Source organism: Micrasema longulum, unplaced genomic scaffold (assembly GCF_059751315.1).
Source record: "Micrasema longulum isolate JH-2025_06_02 unplaced genomic scaffold, ASM5975131v1 h1tg001367l, whole genome shotgun sequence".
In the NCBI taxonomy this organism is placed as follows: Eukaryota; Metazoa; Arthropoda; class Insecta; order Trichoptera; family Brachycentridae; genus Micrasema; species Micrasema longulum.
Window position 1 is genome coordinate 77764 of NW_028278553.1, and position 26211 is coordinate 103974.

The following is a 26211-nucleotide window of genomic DNA, read 5'->3' on the forward strand; positions in this document are numbered from 1 at the left end:
GAGAAATGTTTCATATATAACTTTAAAAAAGAAATTACCAAAAATTTGTCACTAGAAAAACGCAATATGTTTGGCATTGATAGTTGTGACGTTGAAATTCGTGACGATGTTCTTAAAATATGAACGGTCAGAAACAAAGTGGAAAATAAACATGAATCGTGACGTATTAGGGGCGTGGCCAATGCAATGACCGTTTTAGCGGGAATTAAAAATTTAAAATTAATTTTTATATTACTAATAATTAGCAATTTTTTTTTATTTTACTACAGTATTTCATCGACCTCTATTACTTTAAAAATGTTAAAAAAATAGTGATATTTCCCTTTTACGAGTAAATTTAAACTAGATATTTTATACTTTCAACATTTTTAAGAATCTCTCCAATTTGTTCAACGCTATATAAAATGTTCACTGTCACTGATAAAATAACGTTTCTTATCCACTGTCATCATATTGTCAATTTGAAAAATGTTATTTGAAAGAGGTTTACTTAGTTTTGTAGAAGACTCCAAGAACGGATATTTATTTGCTTTGGTACCCCATTCTTTTTCCAATGTAAAAATTTAATTTAAAAATAACCTTCTTTGTGATACAAAAATTTAACTGGAATTTTATTTGAGTCTTTGAAAGGACTTAACCACAATCACATTAATTGATTCCGCAATCCAGTTGAATCCAGAAATCACGACCTATCTATCGACTGACATTCCAAATACCTCTATAGAAGGTTGTATGGAATCTGACTGTCTGATATAGAGCCTTGAACTCACATATGCGAAATAACAGTTACAAGTAGGAATTGGAAGACTGTCCAAGAACCTTCGATACGCATTATCCTCTTACAGACTCCCACTTGGAGCACGCGGATAATTGTAGATCGTGTTATTTAATTCGATTTGTCAGGTAGTCGAGACAAATCTCTTGTGTTATTCTGAACTCCTGATATTTTTACTTTCAATACCTATACATTTTTAACAATTTTTTTTCCCGTTTTAATTATTAATTATTTACCCAAATATTTAAACTTCGATTCCATTTTTAAAATCTTTATCGTTAATGTCCTGTCCTATCAGCACTCAGTGGTACATAGGGAACTGGATTTGTATGTGAGATTTTTTTATTTATTAAAAAAACAACTTTTGTTGGCTCTTATGTTTTGCCACATATCTACATAATTTATATATATATATATATATAATTATGTCGTACCTAAATAAAGATAATTAAAAAAAAAACCTAAGCTGTAGGCACAATTGAAAGTCTTGCAAGCATGTTAATTTCAACATTTTTCCGTAAGTAATAACATAAAGAAAGTTAGAAAGCAAATAAACAAATTATAAATATGTGTATTTTTCGTGTCATTTATTTAAACATTATTAATTTTCTTTGTTTTTTTTCGTGTGCGATTTCATATAAATTTGTATATAGTGAACAGAGTGAACAATTAATTTCAATAGAACGCAAACTTTGTCCTTAAAATTTAGTGTCAGGTGAACATATCTCTTCATAGTATAGTGTTAATTATTATATTTATTATTTTATTGATCTTTGTTTTAAAATTTTTATAAAATCTTAAGATTCCATATGTCCATGCACATGTAATTTTTTTAAACTGAACGGTTTGGGTAGGTAGGTAGAAATTTCCTTAAGGCAATATGGCCGCCCTCATATGTATATAAATTGTGTATGTAGATAAAGTGTAACATAAATAAACTTCAGAGCCGGATGGACGTCGCTTCGCTTAAGGTATCGTTAATACATCTAGCTAAGAAAAACGTGTTTTTGAGCACCGTGTAAAATACCCGACTCACGCGTGGTCGCTAACCTACTGCCTCTCCCAAATGTCGGAATAACGCATGTCAGAATTTCACATGTGGTCAAATAACCCGTTACATAAACTTTTTGACCACAGAACCAACGCGTATTGCTGGCTGTTGTCAATTATGGTTATCAGTTTATTTGAACTGCGGTTTAGTTTGGTAGTAAAATTAATAAATCAATAGATTCTCTCTTGTTGTTGAGAGGTCAGAAGAGCCTAAGATGCGTTATAAAATCGCAAAGTTTCTAACTGCGCGTATATTAATTAATTAATATTTTGTTTACCGTATATATTTACATATATCAAACATTAAAAATAATAAGTCGTCACTAGATTAACCCGTGCTGAGGACACTTAAAAGTAAACTTTTTTTTACATAGGAGAATGCACATACAGTAGAGGGGACAGAAATTGCATTACCGAAAATTTTGAAGTTTTTAAAAAAAATGCATCAAGCGTAAATTTTGCAATTTTTTTTTATAAAACTAAAATCAATGCTTACTTATTTTATTTATATTACATAACTTTGGCTTCATTTCGCGTGTTGATAAATTTAATTTAAATTAGTAAATATTTGAAACCAAATGCTAAGTAATGTGACGATTACAGATTGATTAATTTAATGAGTCACGCTCTTAAGATATTTTTACGAATCTTACACAACAGGCTTTGGAGAAAGATTGATATGCATATGAGCGAGACGCAATTTGGTTTTCGCGGTGGTTTTGGCACATGGGAGGCCCTTTTTTCTATTCAAATTCTGACCCAAAAATGTCTTGACCAACAAAGAGATGTCTATATGTGTTTTATCGACTATGAGAAGCCATTCAATAATGTAAGACACGATAAGTTGCTAGACCTTCTTGACAAAATTGGGTTGCATGGAAAAGTTATAAGGATTATCTAAAACCTTTGTCGGAATCAAACTGCACACGTCCGTATAAATGACACTAAAACTGATAATATACGTATTTATTTATTAACGGACATTGTCCATGTATACAATTTATAAGGTTTAAATATTACAATAAAAGAGTAGTTTAAAACATTTAAAGAAAAAAGAAAAAAAAAGCATTGACAAACATAAGGGACATCGAGACAAGATCTGGATTATTTATTAAGTGCTCGTTTAAATCGTTGTAAACTTAAACCAAAAAAGTCCAGATCCTGTCTTGAGTTAACAATACGACAAAGGCGGGTCATTGGAAAATTTAGGCCATAGTTTGTTCTATGCTGATCGATGAACAGTACTTCATTGTTTCTCAATCTACGAGTCGGAATATTGGATTTTACTTGTCCCAGTAATGATGGAACATCGATTATACCATTTAGTATGCCGAACATATATATGGAGTCAATATTAGTTCTACGTTTTTGTAGACTAGAAATATTTAACATTGACTCTATTTCAGCATAAGAATAATTATCTCTCTCTAGTCCAAGCATCCACGCTACTTTTCGAAGCAAGCGATGTTGGACTGATTCAATGTGATTTATGCGATTGACATAGAATGGAGACCAGACCACTGAGGCATATTCAAGAAGAGGGCGAACAGTTGAGCAATAAAGAGTTTTGATTGTACGGACATTAGTAAAATCAGAGGATATTCTGTTAATGAAGCCAAGTAATTTCAGTGATTTATTTACTGTATTATCTATATGCTCGTTGTATGTCAGTTTATAGTCCAAAACAACTCCTAAATCTCTGATGGACTTGACTACATCAATTTTGGAGTTTTCTAATAGGTACTCGAAGGAAATTGGTTGTTTTGTTCTATGAAATGACATTATTTTGCATTTTTTAATATTTAGTTCTAATTTATTGACTTTACACCATCGGTTAAAAGAGTTAATGTCTGATTAAAGAAGAAAGCAGTCTTGTGAAGTTTGAATTATTTTGAGAATTTTGTTGTCGAAAGGTATAAGGCAGTGTTGCATACTTTTGCCAATCCTTTGTGACTTATTTTGTGAAATTTGTATTTAGAGAGGCCTTGCAAGATGTTGATCAAGAAATTAAAATAAATTGTAAAGTAATCAATAATATCAGATACCCTGATGATACTGCCATTATAGCTGATACTATTGAGATTCTACAGCAACTTGTCGACAAGGTAAATAATGCAGGTAAGGAATTCGGATTCAAAATTAATGCTCTAAATAGAAAGGTTTGGTGGCCAGCAAACGGAGAGGCTTAAACATCCATCTCATTGTAGATGGTAGTGGGATAGAACAGGTTACCAGTTTTAAATATTTAGGATGCTGGCTAAATGATGAGTGGAATCCGGATTCTGAAATAAAGACCAGAAATGAAATTGCGAGATTAATATTCTATAAAATGCAGAAACTCTTGTTCAACCGAGATCTTAGACAAAACACAAGATGAAAAGCAATACATGTTTATGTTTTGCCAGTGTTACTGTATGGAGTGGAGGGTTGAACTCTTAAAGTTTTGACGATGATCAAAATTGAGGCCTTTGAACTTTGGTGGTGCAGAAGACTGCTTCAAATCTCATGGACTGATCGTATCTTCAATGAAGGGTTGTTAAGCATTATGAACAAAGAGAAGGAGTTACTGACCACTGTCAAAAGAAGAAAAGTCTCACACTTTGGTTACATATTCCGCAAAAAGAAGTATGCCCTTCTCCAACTTATCGTGGAAGGAAAGATAGAGGGCAGGCCGGGTATCCGGTGGAAAATAGCATCATAGCTCAGAAATCTCAGATAGTGGTCGATGACCTCTGGTAGGAGCGGCAAAATAAAAAGAAATATTTGAATGGTGGAATTACTCATTTAAAAATAAAACTAATAAACCGCTGTTTTTAAACACATTTATTTTTTTTATAAAAAAATAATTAACGTATGAAATAATACAATTTTCAATATAATTTGCCCCAACATTTTGTCTTAATGGCAGCGGAAATTTGAGACGGCATTGATAAAATAAAATTTTCAATACTTTTATCCAAAATTTCTTCATCCCACGCATTTTCTAGTGCTTTCTTTGATGTTTGGTGTTTTACTGTCTGGAGTTTCAAACTTTGTATCTTAGTCCCAAGTATTTTTACCCCCACTAATTTTCGATAAGGTTTAAATCAAGGCCAACTATATCCTGGCCATGGTAATGACTTATTTTTGTATAGAGACACAAGTGGAATTTTGTTTTTACTAGTAATTTATTAAGGAAACCGTCCAGTCTTTATATAAATACAAGGTACAAAAGAACAATAAAAAAATAATAAGACCGATTTCACATTAATTTACTATGAATGCAGGAGGAGTGGAAAAAATTAATCAAATTCTAAAAAAAAAATGTGTAAAAATATAAATATTTAATAAAAGTACATAAAAGGGAGAAGACATTGCATAGCTCTTAACATTATTTCCTCCCATCACTCTCTGTTTCCATGAACATTTATATTTCTAAGTAAGAATTCACAACCAACAATGATTAATTAGATACAGGTAGTAGATGTTCATATGAATATGTAACAATTATGCTTATATTTATTTATTTATTCATTCAAAATTACATTCGTTTACAAATTCATCAACTAATTAAGGCTTTTTAGGCTGTGCTCGTTTTAAGCCATAATAATTAACAAACAAAAAAAATAACAAAAAAAACACGCGATACAATAGAATAACAATACAGAAACACATAGCTTATATAATAAAATTCCGGATAAGATAACGTAAAAAAGTTATCATATACAAATATGAAAATATAAATTATATAAAATATACAATAAAAATATTTACTTAATAAAAATATATCGTTAAATAAATCAAGATATGTAGATATAATATGCTCCAAATACAAATTTAAATTCAAAATTACCCTCAATACACAATTTGAAACAATTGAGATTCTAATTTTTCTCAATTGCTCTGCAATAACCAATCTTCTATACGTTCATACAGTTTTTAAAAAAAATATCAAAACAAAAATATAACAATAACTTTTCTTGCATGCGTGCCATGTTTTTTTAGCTCAGAATTATTTACACATAAAATTGATAAAAAAGTTAACTTATGTAATGTTTTAGTGATTAAAGCAAAAAATATAAATGTTCATGTTGTGTGGAAATAAAGAACGATCACAGTGAGATCTTTTATAACGTTTCTTGAGAGTTTATAAGCCTCTTAATACTGTCTAAATTATCAATTCGCATTTACAACATATTTGACAGTTTAAAAAAAAAATGGCTCCTAAAAGAGATATGAAAAATACTGAACTCACACTACTGTCACCAAGTACTCCTTAAACTACCGTAGACATTTCAAATTTGATAACAATCTTACAAATATAAATAAAAATAAAATTCTTAATTAAAAATGAGACGGGATAAAATCATTTGGAATCCTTAGAAACATTCAGCAAATCATCAGTTTTTTTTCAAAGAAATTTGTTGATTTTATAATGGAAAAATAAATAAATTACAATAATAAATATACGCGAAACTTCAGTATTTAAAAAAATGTTTAAAATGTTCTTTTTATTTTTCATATTATCAGCGCAATGATATTTTAAAGTTTTGTATTTCTGAAATTACTTTGCGTGCGACGTCTTTTTGCGTCTTTTCGGTCAGTTCTGCCGATTGGTCCGTTACGGTAAGTGAACCGGAAATCTTCCACAACTTTCTAACCATCGGTTGATTAACATAAATTAGTGACGTCGTTGAAAGTAGTTCGTTTTTATTTTTTTGAGTTGAATATTCATTTTAAAGAAACTTTGCCATATAATCGAATGGTCTTATTTTTACCGCGCGTAATTTCCCGTAGGGCTTAAGTTCCTCAGTGCAAGAATTTACTAGAGATACTGTTTTTTGGAAAACATTGGGTTTTTATTTGTCCTTTTAGATTTATTTTTTGATTCTTATATTAAAATATTTACTGTGAACGTGCCGTAATGTAAAACTGATAAAAACATGTATAAAAACGCACAGGCTATGCTTACGTGGAATTTTTTTATTATTATTTTATTTTGTTTTATGCTATGTTTGTATGCTATGTTTGTATGCTATGTAAAATATTATCTATTTTTAATAAATATAATAAAAGGATATTCAAAATTTTCCCAAAAAAATACTGTGAAAATAAATTATTAAAAGTAAATGAAAATAAACGAACGAAGACTCCAGTTACGTAGAGTGAATAAAAATGGTTGATGACTTAAAATATGTAAGTGCACATAAGCTAATTTATTAAATATTTTTATGGACTACGGATAACTTGATCTAAATATAATTAAGTTTGTTCAATAATTTTTTTTATTTAAAAACTTATTTGTACACATTTTGTGTACAAATAAGTTTTTGATTGATGAACAATATTGACAAATTGTCTTATGTAATATTTTTACGTATTTCACAACACATTTTTTTTTCAAAATTATACGACCAATTATTGTATCAAACCAAGGGGAAACGTAACAAAAAATGATCCATAATTCTTTCATTATTAAAATATTTGTGCCACATTTAGGCCATATTACACAGACCAGCCACAAAATTGCACAAACACAAAGAAGAGATGCAGTTTTAATAAATTATTACCCTCATATATTTTAGGGGAGATTAGGTTAGGGGTTCCTTGCAGAATTCTCTATAAATAATAATATTCCTCATGTAACACATCATATCTCAACTTTATTGCCGTTTGATCATCCTTAATACCCCTTTTCTTTATCAAGCTCAGAGCGCCATCTACAATATTTACTGAACAGTTTGAATCTGAGCCAGCTGTTGAGATATTTTCGTTGGTCTAGTTTTGTGATAAATAAAGATAATTTACGTATAAAAAACATTATTGAATCAGAATAAAAGCTTAAGTGACTATTTTTTTTAATAGTTGTGGTCAAACCCTTTCACAGTAGTAGCCGCTTGATTGTGGAATAACCTACCCACTAATGTTAGAGACGCTTCATCTCTATTTACATTTAAGTCAAGATTGAAATGTCACTATATAAATAATTAAATTGTTCCTTTATCCTTCTTCTTTCCTTCCCATCCCCTCTCTTCTCTTCATAGTGTAGTGTTATTTTAAAAAAATATATTTTTATTTCGTTAATCTTTGTTTTTAATTTTTGAATAAAATTGTAAGATTCAATAAGTCAATGTATGTATTTATAATTTTCTCAAACTGAACGGTTTGGGTAGGTAGGAATAAATTGCCTTAAGGCAATATGCCCGCCCTTATATGTATATGTATATAAAGTGTCAAATAAATAAACCCGTTTGCCAACCACGACAGAAGCCTCCTGCTCAATTCCAGACATGGTTGACATAAAGAATTTGTTTAAAAAGGTGTTTCTACCCTATAGTACTTCATAGTTTCTGGTCTGGCACCTGCAACATGGACTGTGTAGTGATAATCTTATCTTCATGTTAACAAATTACAACAGGGATGGAGAATACCTTAAATAGGGGAGTATGGAAGTCTAGGCATTTACAGGGCTTATGACCTGTCATTGGCTGGTTTAAGTGGCCACTTTACACACTGTGTAACATTCACCATTTTGCCTATGTTTAAACATTCATATTTCTTCAATTCTTCTATTTGTTGATTTTACTGAAGTTAAAGAGCTTAAACCTTTATTTTTGTGAAAAGATTCATCTGACTGAATTATTTCACGTACTAGACAACGCCTGAAAACAATTTTTCTAATTTTAAACTTCTTCTTGGACCAGTTGATTTCATTACAATATTTGAGTTTGTCCAAATCTTCGTAGACAAAAGACTGGATTTCACCCCCTCGGAAGTCATTTAGATTAACAAATTACAACAGGGATGGAGAATACCTTTAATCTTCATGTAATAAAAACGGTCAAGACATACTGCGGTTAGTGTACCAATTCAGTGCCCTATGCATCATTATGTGTGGAAAAGGTTTATGAGTGATGATGATGATAATTACGGTCTAGGCTTATAAATTTACTAAATGAGGTTTGTCTTTTTTAACTGCTTCAAGTATCCACTTATTTTATATTTTATTATATTTTTTATTTAGCTTATAGTAACAACATTGAGATAAAATGCAGAATAGAAGCAGTTCGAACTGGATTCAACAAAACAAAAAATCTTCTTATCAACGATAATATAAACCTTAAGCTAAGACAATGAATTGTCAAATGTTATATATACTATACTACTTGCAAACCCGCAAAAATCCAAAATCTAAAAAAAGTGAGATATTAATTGAAACTTTTTCGGAATAAAATTTTTTACAGTAATTATAACATTGTCCGTTAAAAATATGGCTTTATAAGAACTTGACTTTTAAATTATCGGGTTTGTTGCAAACATGGCAACCTCTACTTGAGTATTGTAAAGTTGGAATGTATAATATTAAATTTACTATTTCACTTTTGTTTCTTGACATAATCATGCTTATGTCATCACTGCTTATGTATAAAATATTTACTGATTATACAAAAAAAAAAATAGTTTGTTAAAAAGTTGAAAGTATGTTTTTTGTGGTTTGCTCAAAATAAAGAAAGATGGATGTTGCCGGGTTTGCCAATAGCAACCCTCAACTAGTCTATTTATAAAATAAATTAAGTATATTTGATTTCCAATATAAATGATTAATTTGAAAATCCTTCTTTTCCTCCCCACTATCTCCTTGTTTTGTACATATTTCTATTAATTTAATTAAAAGTATATTTATTCTTAATATAGTTTAAACCATCGTCGCTTTATTGTTGTGTTATTTAGAGCATACATATTATTGGATGGCAGGCCCCACCATGTATACATTTTTTTATTTATATTAATTTGACCTATTAATCTGTTTGTATTCGAAATGAATAAAATAAAATCAAATTTAGTCGCAATTCCCAGTGACGAGCGAAGAGTTTAAAGACAAAAAAAGAATTTGTATTAAAATATCTCAAAACAAATTCCATGAGGGCTAATTTATTCTCGTTAAATACCCACCACAAATATGTCTTCGATAAGTTTGTCTTGTATATTGTAATTTCCGCTAACTTGCGGGCGGTAAAAAGTAATGTCATGAAGAAATTACCATAAAATAGCTAACACAGCCTCCCTTATTGTGTTTTATCAAACATCAACAAGATATACACCATCATGGCATTGTTATTTGATGTAATAAAGATTGGGCTGATATCACTTGTTATGCATGATATTTTTAGAGCAGTGGCAGACCTACAGAAGAATCATATTGATCTTCGAAATGGAAACAGGATGTGTGGAGTCTGAAATTTCATTTTTTACCACTCGTATGTACGTATATTAGGGATTGATCAGGATAAAAAAATAATTGATTGATTTTCTTTGGGCAACTCTGTAATTATTTAATAAATTATAAAAATAAAATCATTATAAAAAAGTGTAAAGACTCAATGGTATATAGTAGACTTTGTGGGAGTGGAAGCGGGAGAGAGGTGTTAATAATTTAATTTGATTCAGTGATCGTTTGAAAGAAGACAACTTGTTATCAAAGAAATCAAAACTGCCACGTTTTTTGGTAGACCTAAGAATTCTGAGCATAGGGGAATGAAAACCACAGTTAGTTCTGTAGTTATCTGTATAAAAGAGTAAGTATATAGAGTATTTTAGCACTCAATTGTTTTTTTAATTTTTAAAATTTATTTTTCAAAAATATTTACAAAATAGAATTAAATTAAAGTCCTGCTGAGTTGCACACATACAACTCGTCAGCAGGTTCTTATAAATTGCATCGATTATTTACACTTAACCTACATTAACAATAATTTTACTTGAAAAACATTACATATTACATTATGAAAAATTAAAAACTATCACTAATACAAAAACTTTTTTTAATAACCATAATTTGAGCAAACGTCTCACTCCTGTATTTAACTTAGTATTTTTAATATTGTTTGGTTAAAAAAGTATGCAAATGAAATAAATTTTACCTTAATTTATCTATTATGTGATTATCCCTATAAGACTTAAACTTCAAAGAGTTTTTGGCGTATGTGCTAACGTACATAAATGTATGTACATGACCTTATGTTTTTCATCGTTTTATCGTATTTGTAAAGGAATTTGTGGCCTCGACGCTTAAGGGTTTTCCGCCTCCAGCTACGACTCAAGTGGCTTTCTCATTAAAAGGCGTGTGTTTATAATTTCGTCACACGAAACGTAGTTTGAGAACACATTAAGGGACCCTCCACGCGGTGGTGGTTGAGAATCTTAGCACTTCGAGCGGAGGTGCATTTTGCACTTGAAATTTTACGCTTCTCGCAAATCTAGCCGTTACAGTAAGCGCTGTCGAGGAATATGCAATTTCAAGGAAATTTTATGTCGGATTTGAATATTTTTTCTAACATGACAGGAGTTCAAAAATAAAATACGTAATGTAAAATCTCTACGTTCGACAGATTGCTTTATAGGTACAGGTATACATGTATTATTACACTAGCCAGATTAACTTTTCTAATAACAAATGAGTTTGACTGATATTTAATTGAACAAGTAAATTTGAGGGGGTTATATGAACGTACGAGTAGTTATGCAGAAAGTAGTCAGCCATATAAAAGTGTAACTGAGATAATTGCACAACTTTGCTACGGAATATCTAAGGGAATTATGCATTCTAGATGAACTAGCTGATAGTTTATATGGCAGTTAGCCATACAAAAGTGTAACTGAGATAATTGCACAACTTTGCTACGGAATATCTAAGGGAATTATGCATTCTAGATGAACTAGCTGATAGTTTATATGGCAGTTAGCCATACAAAAGTGTAACTGAGATAATTGCACAACTTTGCTACGGAATATCTAAGGGAATTATGCATTCTAGATGAACTAGCTGATAGTTTATATGGCAGTTAGCCATACAAAAGTGTAACTGAGATAATTGCACAACTTTGCTACGGAATATCTAAGGGAATTATGCATTCTAGATGAACTAGCTGATAGTTTATATGGCAGTTAGCCATACAAAAGTGTAACTGAGATAATTGCACAACTTTCCTACGGAATATCTAAAGGAATTATGCATTCTAGATGAACTAGCTGATAGTTTATATGGCAGTTAGCCATACAAAAGTGTAACTGAGATAATTGCACAACTTTGCTACGGAATATCTAAGGGAATTATGCATTCTAGATGAACTAGCTGATAGTTTATATGGCAGTTAGCCATACAAAAGTGTAACTGAGATAATTGCACAACTTTGCTACGGAATATCTAAGGGAATTATGCATTCTAGATGAACTAGCTGATAGTTTATATGGCAGTTAGCCATACAAAAGTGTAACTGAGATAATTGCACAACTTTGCTACGGAATATCTAAGGGAATTATGCATTCTAGATGAACTAGCTGATAGTTTATATGGCAGTTAGCCATACAAAAGTGTAACTGAGATAATTGCACAACTTTGCTACGGAATATCTAAGGGAATTATGCATTCTAGATGAACTAGCTGATAGTTTATATGGCAGTTAGCCATACAAAAGTGTAACTGAGATAATTGCACAACTTTGCTACGGAATATCTAAGGGAACTATGCATTCCAGATGAACTAGCTGATAGGCGTCTCACGCTTAGATCAGCTACGTCTACGGCGAGAGGAAAAGTTATTGTACATCTACGCAAACAGCGCACTAAATTTAGTGAACGCGCATTTGTAGTCGCAGGCCCTATGGCATGGAATGCTCTCCCAGCAAAGGTGCGAGGCTGTAAGAGTGAACTTGTTCTCCAAATCATTTGAATAAATCCGTAATTTGTGATTACAAAATAAATTGTTTTAATTAAATTACAAATTTAAAAACTTCAATTTAATTTCTTTATCTATATAATCACTATGTAAAGCGCCCTTGAGGTATTATATTACGAAAATGACACTACATAAGTTGTCCATAATAACAATAGCACTTTTGTAAAACGAGTCAATAATCAAATATACACAACAATCGGAATGTTTTTGACTTCGACAAATGATAAACAATGAATACATTACAATATTTGAGTTTGTCTAAATGTTTGTAGACAAAATACTGGATTTCACCCCCTCGGGAGTCATAAAAATAACAATTCACAACAGGGATGGAGAATACCTTAAAGAAGGAAATATGGAAGTAGAGGCATTTACAGGGCTTATGATCTGTCATTGGCTGGTTTAAGTTGCCACTTTACACACTGTGTTTAACATTCACCATTTTTCCTACCTTTAAACATCCATTTTTAATATTTTGTATAGATTATTTAAATATTTCAAACATGTTTATACTAGATTATATAAATATTTTGAACTTGATTGAACTAACCATGTTTTAAATATGTCCAAATGAAAATGAAAAAAAAAATTAATGAAACTGTACATATGAAACAGTTAATATTATAAATTAGGATACTAAGTGTATATTAGTGATAAATAATGTTAGAATAAGTATAGATGTAAATATTGTGTTGTAAATATATATTAGACTATGTTACATAGAACTAAATAAATAAATAAATAAATGTTCGCGGACAGGCTGGATTTTCTTCATAGGGAGTTGTTTAGATCCAAATTTGTTGCAACATAGAGGGAAAAAATTTGAGAGGAGGGATTTTTTTTTTGCACCACAACAGGCCAGGAGGCCCAATTACAGTGGTGAATTATGGCGTAGAACACCCAGGCTTGAGAAAAATCAAATTGAATTTTTGTGTTCTCACCGGAAATCGAACCCAGAACCTTCCATGCGTGAGTCAAGCGTTTTGACCACTAAACCACGGAGGCCGCCAAGAATATGGAAGTCTAGGCATTTAAAGGGCTTATGACCATATTCCCCAATCAATAATGTTTACTCTCTTTTACAATAAAATCTATAATCTATTAGGCTACGAACTGACTCAAATCCTCACCGACCACGATGGTTTTCTCAATGAGGATTTGAATAAATTCGTAGCCTATAGATTAACTTTATTCGCTTTTATCCAAAAAAAATAATTTCAATAAAGAGACAGCATTTTTGATTGAGAAATATGGTCATAAGCTCTGTAAATGCCTAGACTTCCATATTTCATTCCCAAAAATGTTTTTCCTCCGCTGCATCAAATTTATATGATTGAAATAGTTATTTAAATATTTTAACATGTTTGTACTAGATTATTTTAATGTTTTGAACATAATGGAACTAAATTATTTAGATATTTTTAACATGATGGGACTAGATTATTTTAATATTTTTTACATGTTTATACAAGGTTATTTAAATATAATGAAAATGTTTATACTATACTTTTTATATTTGAAGCACTCGCTTTGTGGTTTTTCATTACAACAATAATAATAAATCAACTTTGTGTAAAAACACTTATTGTTTTTTTCTTCGTTGAAACAATGCAATGACTCGTTAAATATCTACTGAGTTACAAATTAATACATATTGCAAGAACACAGTCAACATGACTAGGTCAAAAACAAAACCAAATGTCAATATTCTGACATAAACACTACTTCTGAATAGCCACTATTGTATTCAACTTAAGTCGCTTTTATTTTCCCACGAAGCCTGTAAACAACGGTAAAGTAGCCACTTTTAAATAAAATTGATGCGTAATAATTTTAGTCTATTGTATATTATCTGTGTCTTGGTGAATAAATGATACAGTTCTTTATATAAAATGTCAAGGTTCTATTCCTGTTAGTATGTGTAAGTATTCGTTTATGTTCCATGAGGTATAATAAATTGTTTAAATTTATTTTATTAGGTAAACAAACAGTATGTACACAAATATTGCCAATTTCTTTATATATTTTTGTAGAAAACTCATGCACACACCAAAAAATTCTTCACACTCAATACAATAATTTAAATTATGTTCAATATAATAAATGTAAAAGAAACGAAATGAACAAATATGTAAATAATCATAAAGTTAAATATCTGCTTCTCTCAAAATTTTTATAATTTTTGACCTAAATTTACATACATTGTCACAAAAAATATCAGCCTCGGTAAATATATTGTTACATTGGTCGCATGTTCTAGGTATTGTAGATTGTTTAAAATAGTTTGTTGACGCGTTTTCTGTGTAAAACAGAAGATTTTGTCTTGTCGGTCTAGATGGCACACGGAATGGAAGTCTTTCAAGTAGGTTGGGAGAATCAATTTTTTTATTTATTTATTTGAATATTTTTTTTTAGCATAACATTTTTTAAGTATAAGCTAACTTAAGAAATAAATATAAAGAAATATGAGGCTTGCGAAAATTTCTAAATGAGGGGGTTAAATTCAAAACCTCCACTGTGCATGATTACTATTTATAGGAAGATCAACAAAACCAGTAGCCAAATAACTATTTCTTTTAAGTTCAATGTAAAGATTCAACTTAAAATGAATAGTCTTTTTGCTACCTGTTATACCACGCAGAAGTTGCACATTCAACATAAAATAAATAGTCTTTTTGCTACCTGTTATACCACGCAGAAGTTGCACATTCAACATAAAATAAATAGTCTTTTTGCTACCTGTTATACCACGCAGAAGTTGCACATTCAACATAAAATAAATAGTCTTTTGCTACCTGTTATACCACGCAGAGGTTGCACATTCAACATAAAATAAATAGTCTTTTTGCTACCTGTTATACCACGCAGAAGTTGCACATACAACATAAAATGAATAGTCTTTTTGCTACCTGTTATACCACGCAGAAGTTGCACATTCAACATAAAATAAATAGTCTTTTTTCTGCCGGTTTAGTTGGTCTTCCCAAAAACAATGATCATGCACAGTGGCGGTTTTGCATTTAACACATGTATGTATGTATGTATGTATGTATGTATGTGTATATATGTGTGTATGGATATGTATGTGTGCATGTACGGGTATAAATATATATGGATATGGATGAGGATGATATATAGATATAGACTTACATATAGATATAGATATAGAGATAGAGATAGAGATAGAGATAGAGATAGAGATAGATATAGATATAGATATGGATATGTTAATAAATAATATTTTTAATAAAATGCTTTTTGTCTATTAAATATGTACACACTTCTGTTTAAAATTTTGGTACTCCGGTTCTGTATTTATTTATTTTTTATCTTAAAATTGCGTGATCATTCACTTATTTTTTGCTTTTTTTTGCATCTTCTAAACATTTTTTTTGAAAGCATCAATTACATGTACTTTTTTTTCGCTCCCTATATCTAAGTTAGTAGTAATTATTATTATAAAACCATGTAGGACTATCATATGATTAATTGTAAAGGATCTTTACCGACAAGCCATATTCATTGGCTTGGTGAGTCCTGTAAAAAAAAAAAAAAAATTCAAAAATGTCTTAAAATAACTAAAATGTAATATTGTATGTAAATAATAAATGAAAATAAATAAATAACCCCTTCAAGTCTGAAACCCCTAACAGCGAAAGACTACCAGGGAGGCCGCCGAAAAGACGAAAGGACTGCTGGACGTCATCATTTTTAGACAGTCAACGGTCACAAACAGATCATACGCCTGAGACCAAGAGGAAGAAAAAGAAGAAAAAGAAGAAAGAATGATTTTGCTAATACGAAGAACGATAAAAAATGAATATCTTATCAACAATATTTTGACGTTGTCCAAATTTTTGTAGGCAAGGACTGGATTCATCTCCTTAGGGTGCTGTTAATTTATTTTTTATTTTTTATTATTTTATTATTTTTTCACGCCCATACGGCTTTTACACACATGAAAGGTCTTACAAAATATAAGTATATAAACGACATTAAATTTAAAAAATACAATACAAAGCAACAAAAGATAGAACAGTGTTAAGAAGTAAAGTTGGTATAAAAAAAGAAGATGAGTATACACTATAACGTAGGCAAAAAGGTCCATAACCTTTTGCCAGAATCGTGGAAAGACGGGAGTGTTGTCAAGTTACGGAAGGTGTTGACCTCGCTCTTTCGTGACATTGGTCGTAGGGAGTCAGAAAAGTTGATGCATGCCACGGATTGGAGAACCTTACTGGATGTCAAAAATATAATATAAAAAATAAGGAATAATTTTAAAAATATATATTTATAGATGACAACCATGAAGTTTCGCATAAATAAATTGTCTATGTTTTTATGAATGTATGTATGTGTATGCACATGGGTGTATGTACGTGTGTGTGTATGTACATGTGTATATATGTGTATATTTATATATACATGTGTGTATATATGTGTATGTCTGTATGTATATGAATCAAAATGTGTATCCGAATAAGTTTATATTTTGTTTGTCTGTGCTCTATATTAATTTGTTAAGTATTATAATATATTAAAATGTAATTGCCTAGCTTGGAACGGGGTATGTACCCTTGTTAGCTGGGCAAAGTGAATATGGAATTGTATTTTGATAAAGAGTGTGAATAAATAAATAAATAAATAAATATAAACAACATAGATTTAAAAAAAAACACAATATAAATAAATAAAATAAAGGAACAGTGTTAAGAAGTATAGTTGGTATAAAAATAAAAAGATGAGTGTATTAACAACATAAAATTAAAAAAAAATACAATATAAAGTAATAAAATATAGAACTGTGTTTAAAAGTTAAGTTGGTTTTAAAAAAATTAAAGCAATATTTATATATATTTCTATTTTTTTAATAAGCCTAAGAAATTTTAACATATTTGAACAGGACGATGAACATTTTAGAGAAGAGAATATGGCAGTCTAGACATCTAGAGAGCTTATGCCTATCGTTGGCGTTGGCTAGGATGCGAGTAAAATAATTTAATCAGATAAATCAATCTAATCTAATCAATAAATATAAAATAAATATTTAAATATAGTCAGAATGGTGAATGTTACACAGCGTTTAAAATGACGACTTAAACCAGCCAATGACAGGTCATAAGCCTTGTAAAAGCATGGACTTTTATATTCCCTTCTGTAAATTAAAAAAAATACTGCTATTAGTTTTTCACACCTATTATTAAGCTTTTACATTCATAAAAGTTATATTTAATACGAGTATATAAACAACATAAAATCTAAAAAATACAATATAAGAAATAAAAGATAGAACAGTGTTTAGAAAAAAAGTTAAAAATTTTAAGAAGAAAGAAAAATTTGTATGAGATATTAAAAATAAAATGAATGCATATGTTAGGTACGTAAAACAATAAAGTTTAAAGGCCTTTTTCTATTTTTAAAAAAAAAATATTTATTTATTTTTATAAAAAATTAGCATACATAATTGTATTGTTGTTCCCGCAAAGTCAATGCCTGTCTGCGGGTTCCTTTTTTGAATTTTTATATTTTTATATAAGGTAGGTTAATAAAAAATTAAGAAAACATTAATGTGCAAAATGAAGATTCCTTTGATCTTTTTATTAATTTAATGATTTAAAAAAAAACACGTTATTAAAATATAATAAAATTAGTTGCTTTCCTTTCGATTTTCACTTAAGTTAAACAGTTTTGGTGCTACATTCCCCATTGTTCTATCTCCATAGTAGTTTTTCTGTCGAGGCACCGTTAGCTGCTGTACCGATACTTGTCGAGTCGCGATCTGGTGGGTTACTTTGTGTTTAAAATTGCAGTCGAGGAAATGATTTGTGACTATCTTATAAAGACATTGTTAATAGACAAAACGTTAACATAGCCAAATAATACATTATTTTTGTCTTTTGCCTCAATCTTTATTTATACAGTTATGATAGTAAGTTTTGAAAATTTGAACTTGTAGGTTCAAGACCCCGTCAGTTTAAAGCAGCTAGGTACATAATATCATACTATAATATAAACAGAATATTAACTTCTATGATAAAATGTTCTTCATCTCTTTTGTAGTATGCGGATGTATGTTATCCAGATGCTAACTCTGAATTACTTGATAAGTAAGAACCATTGCGGAATATTTGGATACGTTATATCTTTGATCTTTGCAAATTCGACCACATAACCGAGTATCGCACGCAACTACACTGGCTCAGTATCAGGCATAGAAGAAACATTCGCATTCTATCACTTCTTCACAATATTTTTAAAAATCCCACTTTGCCTGTTTATCTGAGAAAGCTCTTCCAACCTCTTTCACAACACGGACAATCTCTTCATTTTAGTAACGAAAGAACCCTTTTAATACTCTGTCATTGCTCTAATTTTCTTGCCTCCTCTTTCACAGTAGTAGCCGCTCGATTGTGGAATAATCTACCCACTAATGTTAGAGACGCCCCCTACTTTATTTACATTTAAGTCAAGATTGAAATGTCACTATCTAAATATTTTAATTGTTCTTTTTCTTTCTTTCCCGTCCCCTCTCCTCTCTTCATAGTATGGTAATAATTTTTTTAATATATTTTTATTTTGTTAATCTTCGTTTTTATTTTTTGTATAATATTGTAAGATTGAAAATGTCCATGTATTTGTAATTTTCTCAAACTGAACGGTTTGGGTAGGTAGGAAAAAACTGCCTTAAGGCAATATGCCCGCCCTTATATGTATATATATTGTATATGTATATAAAGTGTTAAAAAAAAAAAGGAATAAATAGTATGTTAAATATCTTTTAATATAGGTTTTAATACAAATAATGATATCCTTTCATCGTGACTTTGAAATTTTGAAGTCCTCAGCTCACCCAATTTACCGCTTAATATTTCCCCCATTACGAATCTTTCATTTAGCTTCTACCCTCGTGTAATCTCCGACACATTTCCCCCCATTATCCCTCTAATCTTGTTTCTAGGTCTTTCGTTTCCTCTTCCTTCTCCTCGGCGCTGGCGCTGAGCAGATGAAAGGAAATATCGGTAGTTAATGAGAGAACGGTTAAATACATTGAATCTTGTTAGCCCAACCGACTAAAAGTTTTCTTATTTCCATTCAGACCATTAACTTCGATGTATACCGAATGAAATGGGTTTTCATAGGTAACAAAGGATATTGACACAGTTTTGTTGGTCTATTTTCCTGTTTTGGTTTACTATTTTGTATATGGACTTTTTCGTTGTACATAGTTTATTTGTGACTTTCTTGCAAACATATATTTAGTCTTAGATGTATTTATTTTAAGACCCATGTCATTTGCATCCAGGATAGTGCGTGTTTTTTTAAAGGAAAATTTTGAAAGTTTGAGATCAATGAAATATTATCAGTAAAAAAATAATTTAAAAATTTTGGGCCTATAAAATATGCATGTCTCTGTGCTAGCCTCGTTTAACAATGTGGTGTTTCTAACACACGATTCCTTCTTTGACTTGATCCATGTGAATTACCTGTAAATACATTTTCGTTCTTAAATATATATTTCAAACATTGAAAACAATATATTTATCTTATATCTAAAAGTTTAGCTTCTTGGAACAATATATAAGATTCGTCAGAAAGGCTACACGAGACTTTGTGATCTTAATAACGGTAATATTTAAACAATTGTTTATTGACACAACAATTCCTATAATCAACAAGATTTTTGTGGTAATATATTTATCAGGATTGTCTGTAGTCGGCCGAACTACGTACAACCAGTTTTAAGGCACACTTTTTTGTATGCAAAATAATACTTTGCTACTATTTTACTACGAAATCTAGACATATTAGAATATTTTTTTCTACAGGATACCCCAAAATTGAAACGAAATTTTTTAAAAATTTATATTATTAATACAACTATACATTTTTACAGTTTTAACTTTTTAATTTTGGTTTACTATTTTGTATGTGCACTTTTTCTACTTACGAGCAATATTTGATGGAACCTCAGAGTAATGATGCGCATGCTATAGAAGAGCCCAAACGTATAAAACCATTCTATGGCTGTTAAGTATTAAGTTAGCTACAGTTCACAGCAAACAATGGGCCGTAAATGCATTGTAATTACTTTTAAATATGTCAACAATATTTTGAGTTTGTCCAAATTTTTGTAGACAAGGACTGGATTCAACTCCCTGGGGAGCTGTTTATATTAACATATTACAACAGTTAAAGAGCTGAAACCTTTGTTTATGCGGGTGAGATTCATCTAATTTTCAGGCATTGCTTAGTATGTAGGTGAAATAATTCAATGAGATGAATCTCACCCGCATAAATAAAGGTTTCAGCTCTTAAACTTCACAAACATCAACAGATGAAAGAATTGAAGGAATATAGATGTTCAAATATAGGCAGAATGGTGAATGTTACACAGTGTGTAAAGTGGCCACTTAAACCAGCCACTGACAGATCATAAGCCCTGTAGATGCCTAGACTTCTTTATTACCTTTTCTTAAATGTTCTTCATCTCTGTTGTAATATGTTAATTTTAAATATGTACCTGTGTATTGTTTGTTGTAGAGTTATACCAATTTATTTTTCTATGATTCTCTTACTTTTATTTTATAAGACTTCCAATTTTCAATTAATTTATTTAAAAAAAATATATACATAACAGACATATATTCAATACGTACATATTAAAAAAAAGGAAAAAATACATGAAAGAGACTCATGTCAAAGTAGTGGGAGAATCCTGCTCCGGAAAACTCCTTCGGATACATGGAACAGATCAATATCCAGAGCGATGTTGTTCAGCATAGCGGTAACCCTTCCAACAGGCATAACCATAGGCAGGTTGGTCCTGTGTATCGGAATATGAAACAATCTATGCTAACGCTGTCTTAGGTAATTATCAGAAACATACAAACCAATGCTCATCATAATCTCAGAATTATCGATCACACCGCGCAACAATCGATAAAAATGTGTAGTCAATTACACACTCCTTCGAGTCTCTTAACTATTGTAGCCAAGCATAAGCAAAGTTTGTTTGTTTGTCTGTCATATCTCCGAAACGGTGAGTCGTAGCGGCTTGAAATTTGGACAGATCATTCTACATGCAGTTTCTAGAAATTCGCACCGTTAACCTAGGTCAACGGTGCTATATTCGAGTCAAATTTGAATCGACCTCTACTCGATACAGTTTTAAAATTTTTAATAGTAAATCGTTGAATACACATATCAAGACAATAAATGACGCAAATCAATGTAATTCAAATAAAAATATTTAAAAAAATCAATTACCTGTGAAAACTGACACCTTTGACGGTCTTACCGCTGCAATCAAACCTACTGCAATTCACCATTGTCGATTTTTATTTATTGTAACGGGTAAATATCCTAGTTATTTACAAAAGCCAAGCACATCGACGAAAGCGTCTGTTACGCGTCTGTTGTCAAACAAAACAAAATGGCCGCCAGTAGAGTGAAGTTGTCGCTAACCAAAAATATGTGACGGTTTCGGTTTTATTATTACACCACAAATGGGTTTAATATAAATAAATTAATAAAATAAAAGATCATTCAAAAAAGCTTTAATAAATAATAATACTGTATTTCATAATTTTTCACCTATGCTTTTAATATTCTCAATGAATAATAAATATCCACTTTGCCTTACTTCGTCCAACCAACCCCATAAGTATTGACGTAATATTCTCTTAAATCTAATTCCTATACCACTGAATGATTGAATTGATTCATTGTCAATAACGTATTTTTTCTTCTCTTTCAGATTAAGATGCATCGCTCAATTTTCTGCATAGTCGCTGTACTCAGTACTGTGCTGTCAGCCGAGTGGTCCCCGTGTAGCGAGGTAGACCGCACCCTACGGTACCCTTGTCGGTGCAGCGTCAGCGGCTCTCGGGATGACCCCGGGGACCCTCCGCTGGTCAGCATGGATTGCGACAAGGTCGTGTTCGCTGGGGAGTTCCCTCCTCTTCCTTATGGAGCTCCGATAGTCTCGTTCAGGCAGCGCTGGTCTGGACACCAAGCTCTGCCAACGCAGGTAAAAAATAAGCGGTTTTAATCCCACCCGCTTATCCAGATCTGTTTTAAAGGTCTTGTGGCCTCTTTTCAGATTCACATATTGCAAAAACCATTATTTTTTTAGCTGGGATGAACGGTAAATAATTAATATTTTTTTAAAATTATTTTTTTACAAGAAATTAACTTTTTTTAGTATTTACATTTACCATTTTCAATGTCTATCACTGTCAGAGCAACCTAAGCATAAATATATTGTCAATTTGTCTGTAAGCCTCAATCTAATTTTCCCGATTCTGACGGCAGTAGGGTGTGTTAGTTCATTCGCTTGTTAGTAAACCGAAAAAAAAGTCTCATCGGGAGAGCCAGAACCATTACCACCCTTCAACCGGCCAAATAATTCAAACCTATTAAGTCCAAAATAAAATCACTGTACAGAAATTCGCTCTATTCCTAGCACCATTTAAGTCGAAAACCTAGCATCAACCTATTCAAAACCTGGCATCATTCCAGTCAAGACCTATCAATAAATCTATAAACCAACTATTGGTTTTACATTTATACTATTTTGATTGTTTTTACAGATCGATCGTCTAGTTCATTAGTAAGAAAAATCGAAAAAAACAATTATGTAATTTAAGTAAATGCATGCTGTTTTATGTACAATTTTCCTGGCTACCGTATTCAAATGTCGAATTACTGCAATTGAAACAAAAAGAAGCGTTGCAATTTTTTTACAGAATTCTGAATTTTGTTTGTTTCATTATAAAAATTCTAAACGTCCAATTAATAAAGCAGAAGTATGAAGTGATATGTCTAAATCTGACATTTTGTAGGAGAGCAAAAACAAACTTTTCAAATTTAAAAATGCTCGTAACTTAATGCATATTGACATTATAACGCCCAATATTGTTTTTGATATTTGCCTATTTGACTGTTAAAATATGAGAACACTAAAGCATCATAATTATTTCGGCGTTCTTCTAAATATTTGACCTAATTGATTGACTGAAAGAATACTTAAGTTCGTGGTACGTCTCGCTCAAAAAAAATGTAAAGATACGTGAGTATTCTCCCAAGAGAAAAAAAATAGGTTAAACTGCATTTGTTGCTCAAAATAGCCATATTCGGACAAACAAAAGTGTACTTCTAGGGGTGCAACATATTCCCGATGTACGCAATCACTTAAAAATTGGTTAAAGAAATATATTAAAAAATCACGCGTAAATCGAAAACATTAGATTTTTGGTCTGCATTAAAATATTCATTCACCATTGCAGATATTCTCCGAGTTAAATCTTCCCCTTCGTCACCTGGATTTCACCGGAAACTCAGTCAGGAGGTTGACCGAGAGACTGGTGACTGGTTTACAGTCTACCCTGACGGAGCTGATCCTGGCTGACAATCTTCTCGGAGACAACCTCAACCCCATATTCTCCACTTCTGAGTTCCACGGACTGACGCACCTGTCATTTTTGGATTTGACGGGAAACTCAATCAGGGGCATCGAAGAAGGGATATTGAAAGGATGTGATAACTTAGTTGTAAGTACATTTCTTTACTTCTTCTTTTTCTCTGTTTGGATCGGTTGATCATTAAGCAGCTGGAAAGTGATTGATGAGACGCCGTGTTCTAGCTGTTTTTCCATCTTTTTAGTGGTTTTTCGGGCAGACGGCGACCAGATGGAATTATATGGGCCACTTCTTCTTCTTCTAGTGCTTTGCCGGGTCCCTCCAACGTTGGCGATCACTGTGGTAATCGCCAACGTCGGAGGTAGCGTTGTAGCGAAAGCATATGTATTTGTCCTGCGCTAATTTTACATTTCGCAGCCAGGACGACTGCTTATTGATGTACTCGCCGTAGTGATTCCTGAGAAAATATGACCAGAGTGGTTTCCCGTTGCCTTCTCTGGTGGATTTCGTGTCGGGATTACCGTCCCTTAGCTGGTTGGTTTTGGTTTTGAGGCGCCAAAAACTAGCCTTTCATCCTCTCGTTATCTGCTGCGATCACACCGTTATAAGTGTGATCTCATTGCCCGGGGTTCGCGACGTGGGCGCTAACGAGTTGGACTAGTCAGTAGTGTTGCCGGTGGAATGCAACTGAACGTTCACAGCATTTTATAGAATCATATCATCCAGCAAGATGTGACTCACTGCGACCCTACTGACAGTTTGAACACCATATGGGCTACGGTAGAGGGAATTCTGAAACTGTCCATACTATCGACGTCATCTGTCCAGAACCTTTTTTTTGTTCTGCTCAACCGTACTTTGTCTGAGGTATGGTAAGTCCGTCTGATTTCTGGATTCCGGATTCTGTCCCTTAGGGTTTTCCCTGCTATTGCCTTTACTACTTTCATTTCTGACATTCTGAGTAGATTTTTTGCTCTCTCCGTATCTGTCCTCGTCTCAACTGCATGTGATTTTGTGCATACGTCTTGATTGCACACGTATTTTATATATACGTATCTTGTTTTCAATCCACACGTGTTTTTTGTGCCATACGATATTTCTCAATCATCCAGATGTTGCCGAGGCTTTATTAGTTTATTCCCTCACCTCGGAGTATAGGTCGCTGTGGCTCAAGATTTCAAAACCCAAATATTTAAAAAACATGACTTGTTTCTCTCTCTTAACATTTTTTATCAGCTTGCATATCTTAGGGTGCTTAAATATTATTGAAGTAGACTCGAGAGTGGCTCGATGATTTGGGTGCCACATGAACTGAAGTGCTCTCTTATGATAGAGAACATCCAAAAGAAGTTTCTGAGATATCTCTACATGAGAGAGTGCGGGTATTATCCTTGGCTCTACCCGACCGAGTTTCTCCAGGGTATGCTTGGCTACAACAGTTTAGAGACTAGAAGGAATGTGTATTTGCCTACACATTTTTATCGATTGTTGCGCGGTATGATCGATAATTCTGAAATTATGATGAGCATTGGTTTGTACGTTCCTGATAATTACCTAAGACAGCGTCAGCATAGATTGTTTCATATTCCGATATTCAGGACCAACCTGACTATGGTTATGCTTATTGGAAGGGCTACCGCTATGCTGAACAACATCGCTCTGGATATTGATCTGTTCCATGTATCCGAAGGGGTTTTCCGGAGCAGGATTCTTCCACTACTTTGACATGAGTCTCTTTCGTGTATTTTTTTCTCTTTTTTATAATATGTACGTATCGAATATATTTTTGTAATGTATATGTTATATTAAAAATAAATTAATTGAATTGAATTGAATATTGTTAAGCTTTTAGTTTTACTGACTCAGATGCTCGTGTTAATTTTTTGATATGCTAGATGAAACTTGTGTTAACATTTATTTACACTTTAGTTAAAATTATTGAAACGCTAATGAACGGAATTTGACATAATGGAAACGAATATATTTTTTCAACACTGATCTGTTACCATATAAGTTTATAAATTATTACCTAAACTTTAAAAGGATATTATTATCATTCGTTCGTATAATTTAATTATATTTTTTTAAGTCTCTTTTGTCAAACTTTGTTTGTTTTAGTTTGATTTTTAATTATTTTTTTTTAAATTCAATTTAAAGTTTTAATTACAGTTTTTTTTTAAAAGCATAAAAACTAGAGTATTATTAATATTATTATATTTCGTTAATTCATGAAATGCTGGAATATAAATTTT

General features: G+C 31.5%; 1 protein-coding gene across 1 annotated transcript in view; it reads left to right on the plus strand.

Annotated features, from left to right (window-relative positions):
• The window catches only part of LOC148275654 (uncharacterized), a 109071-nt gene that overhangs the window by 75776 nt on the left and 7084 nt on the right, over positions 1-26211 (plus strand). The window contains exons 2-3 of the mRNA XM_088235375.1: positions 22297-22569; positions 23828-24091. Coding sequence (XP_088091501.1) covers positions 22303-22569; positions 23828-24091 — 531 coding nt within the window. The 5' untranslated portion in view covers positions 22297-22302. The remainder of the gene's footprint in view (positions 1-22296; positions 22570-23827; positions 24092-26211) is intronic.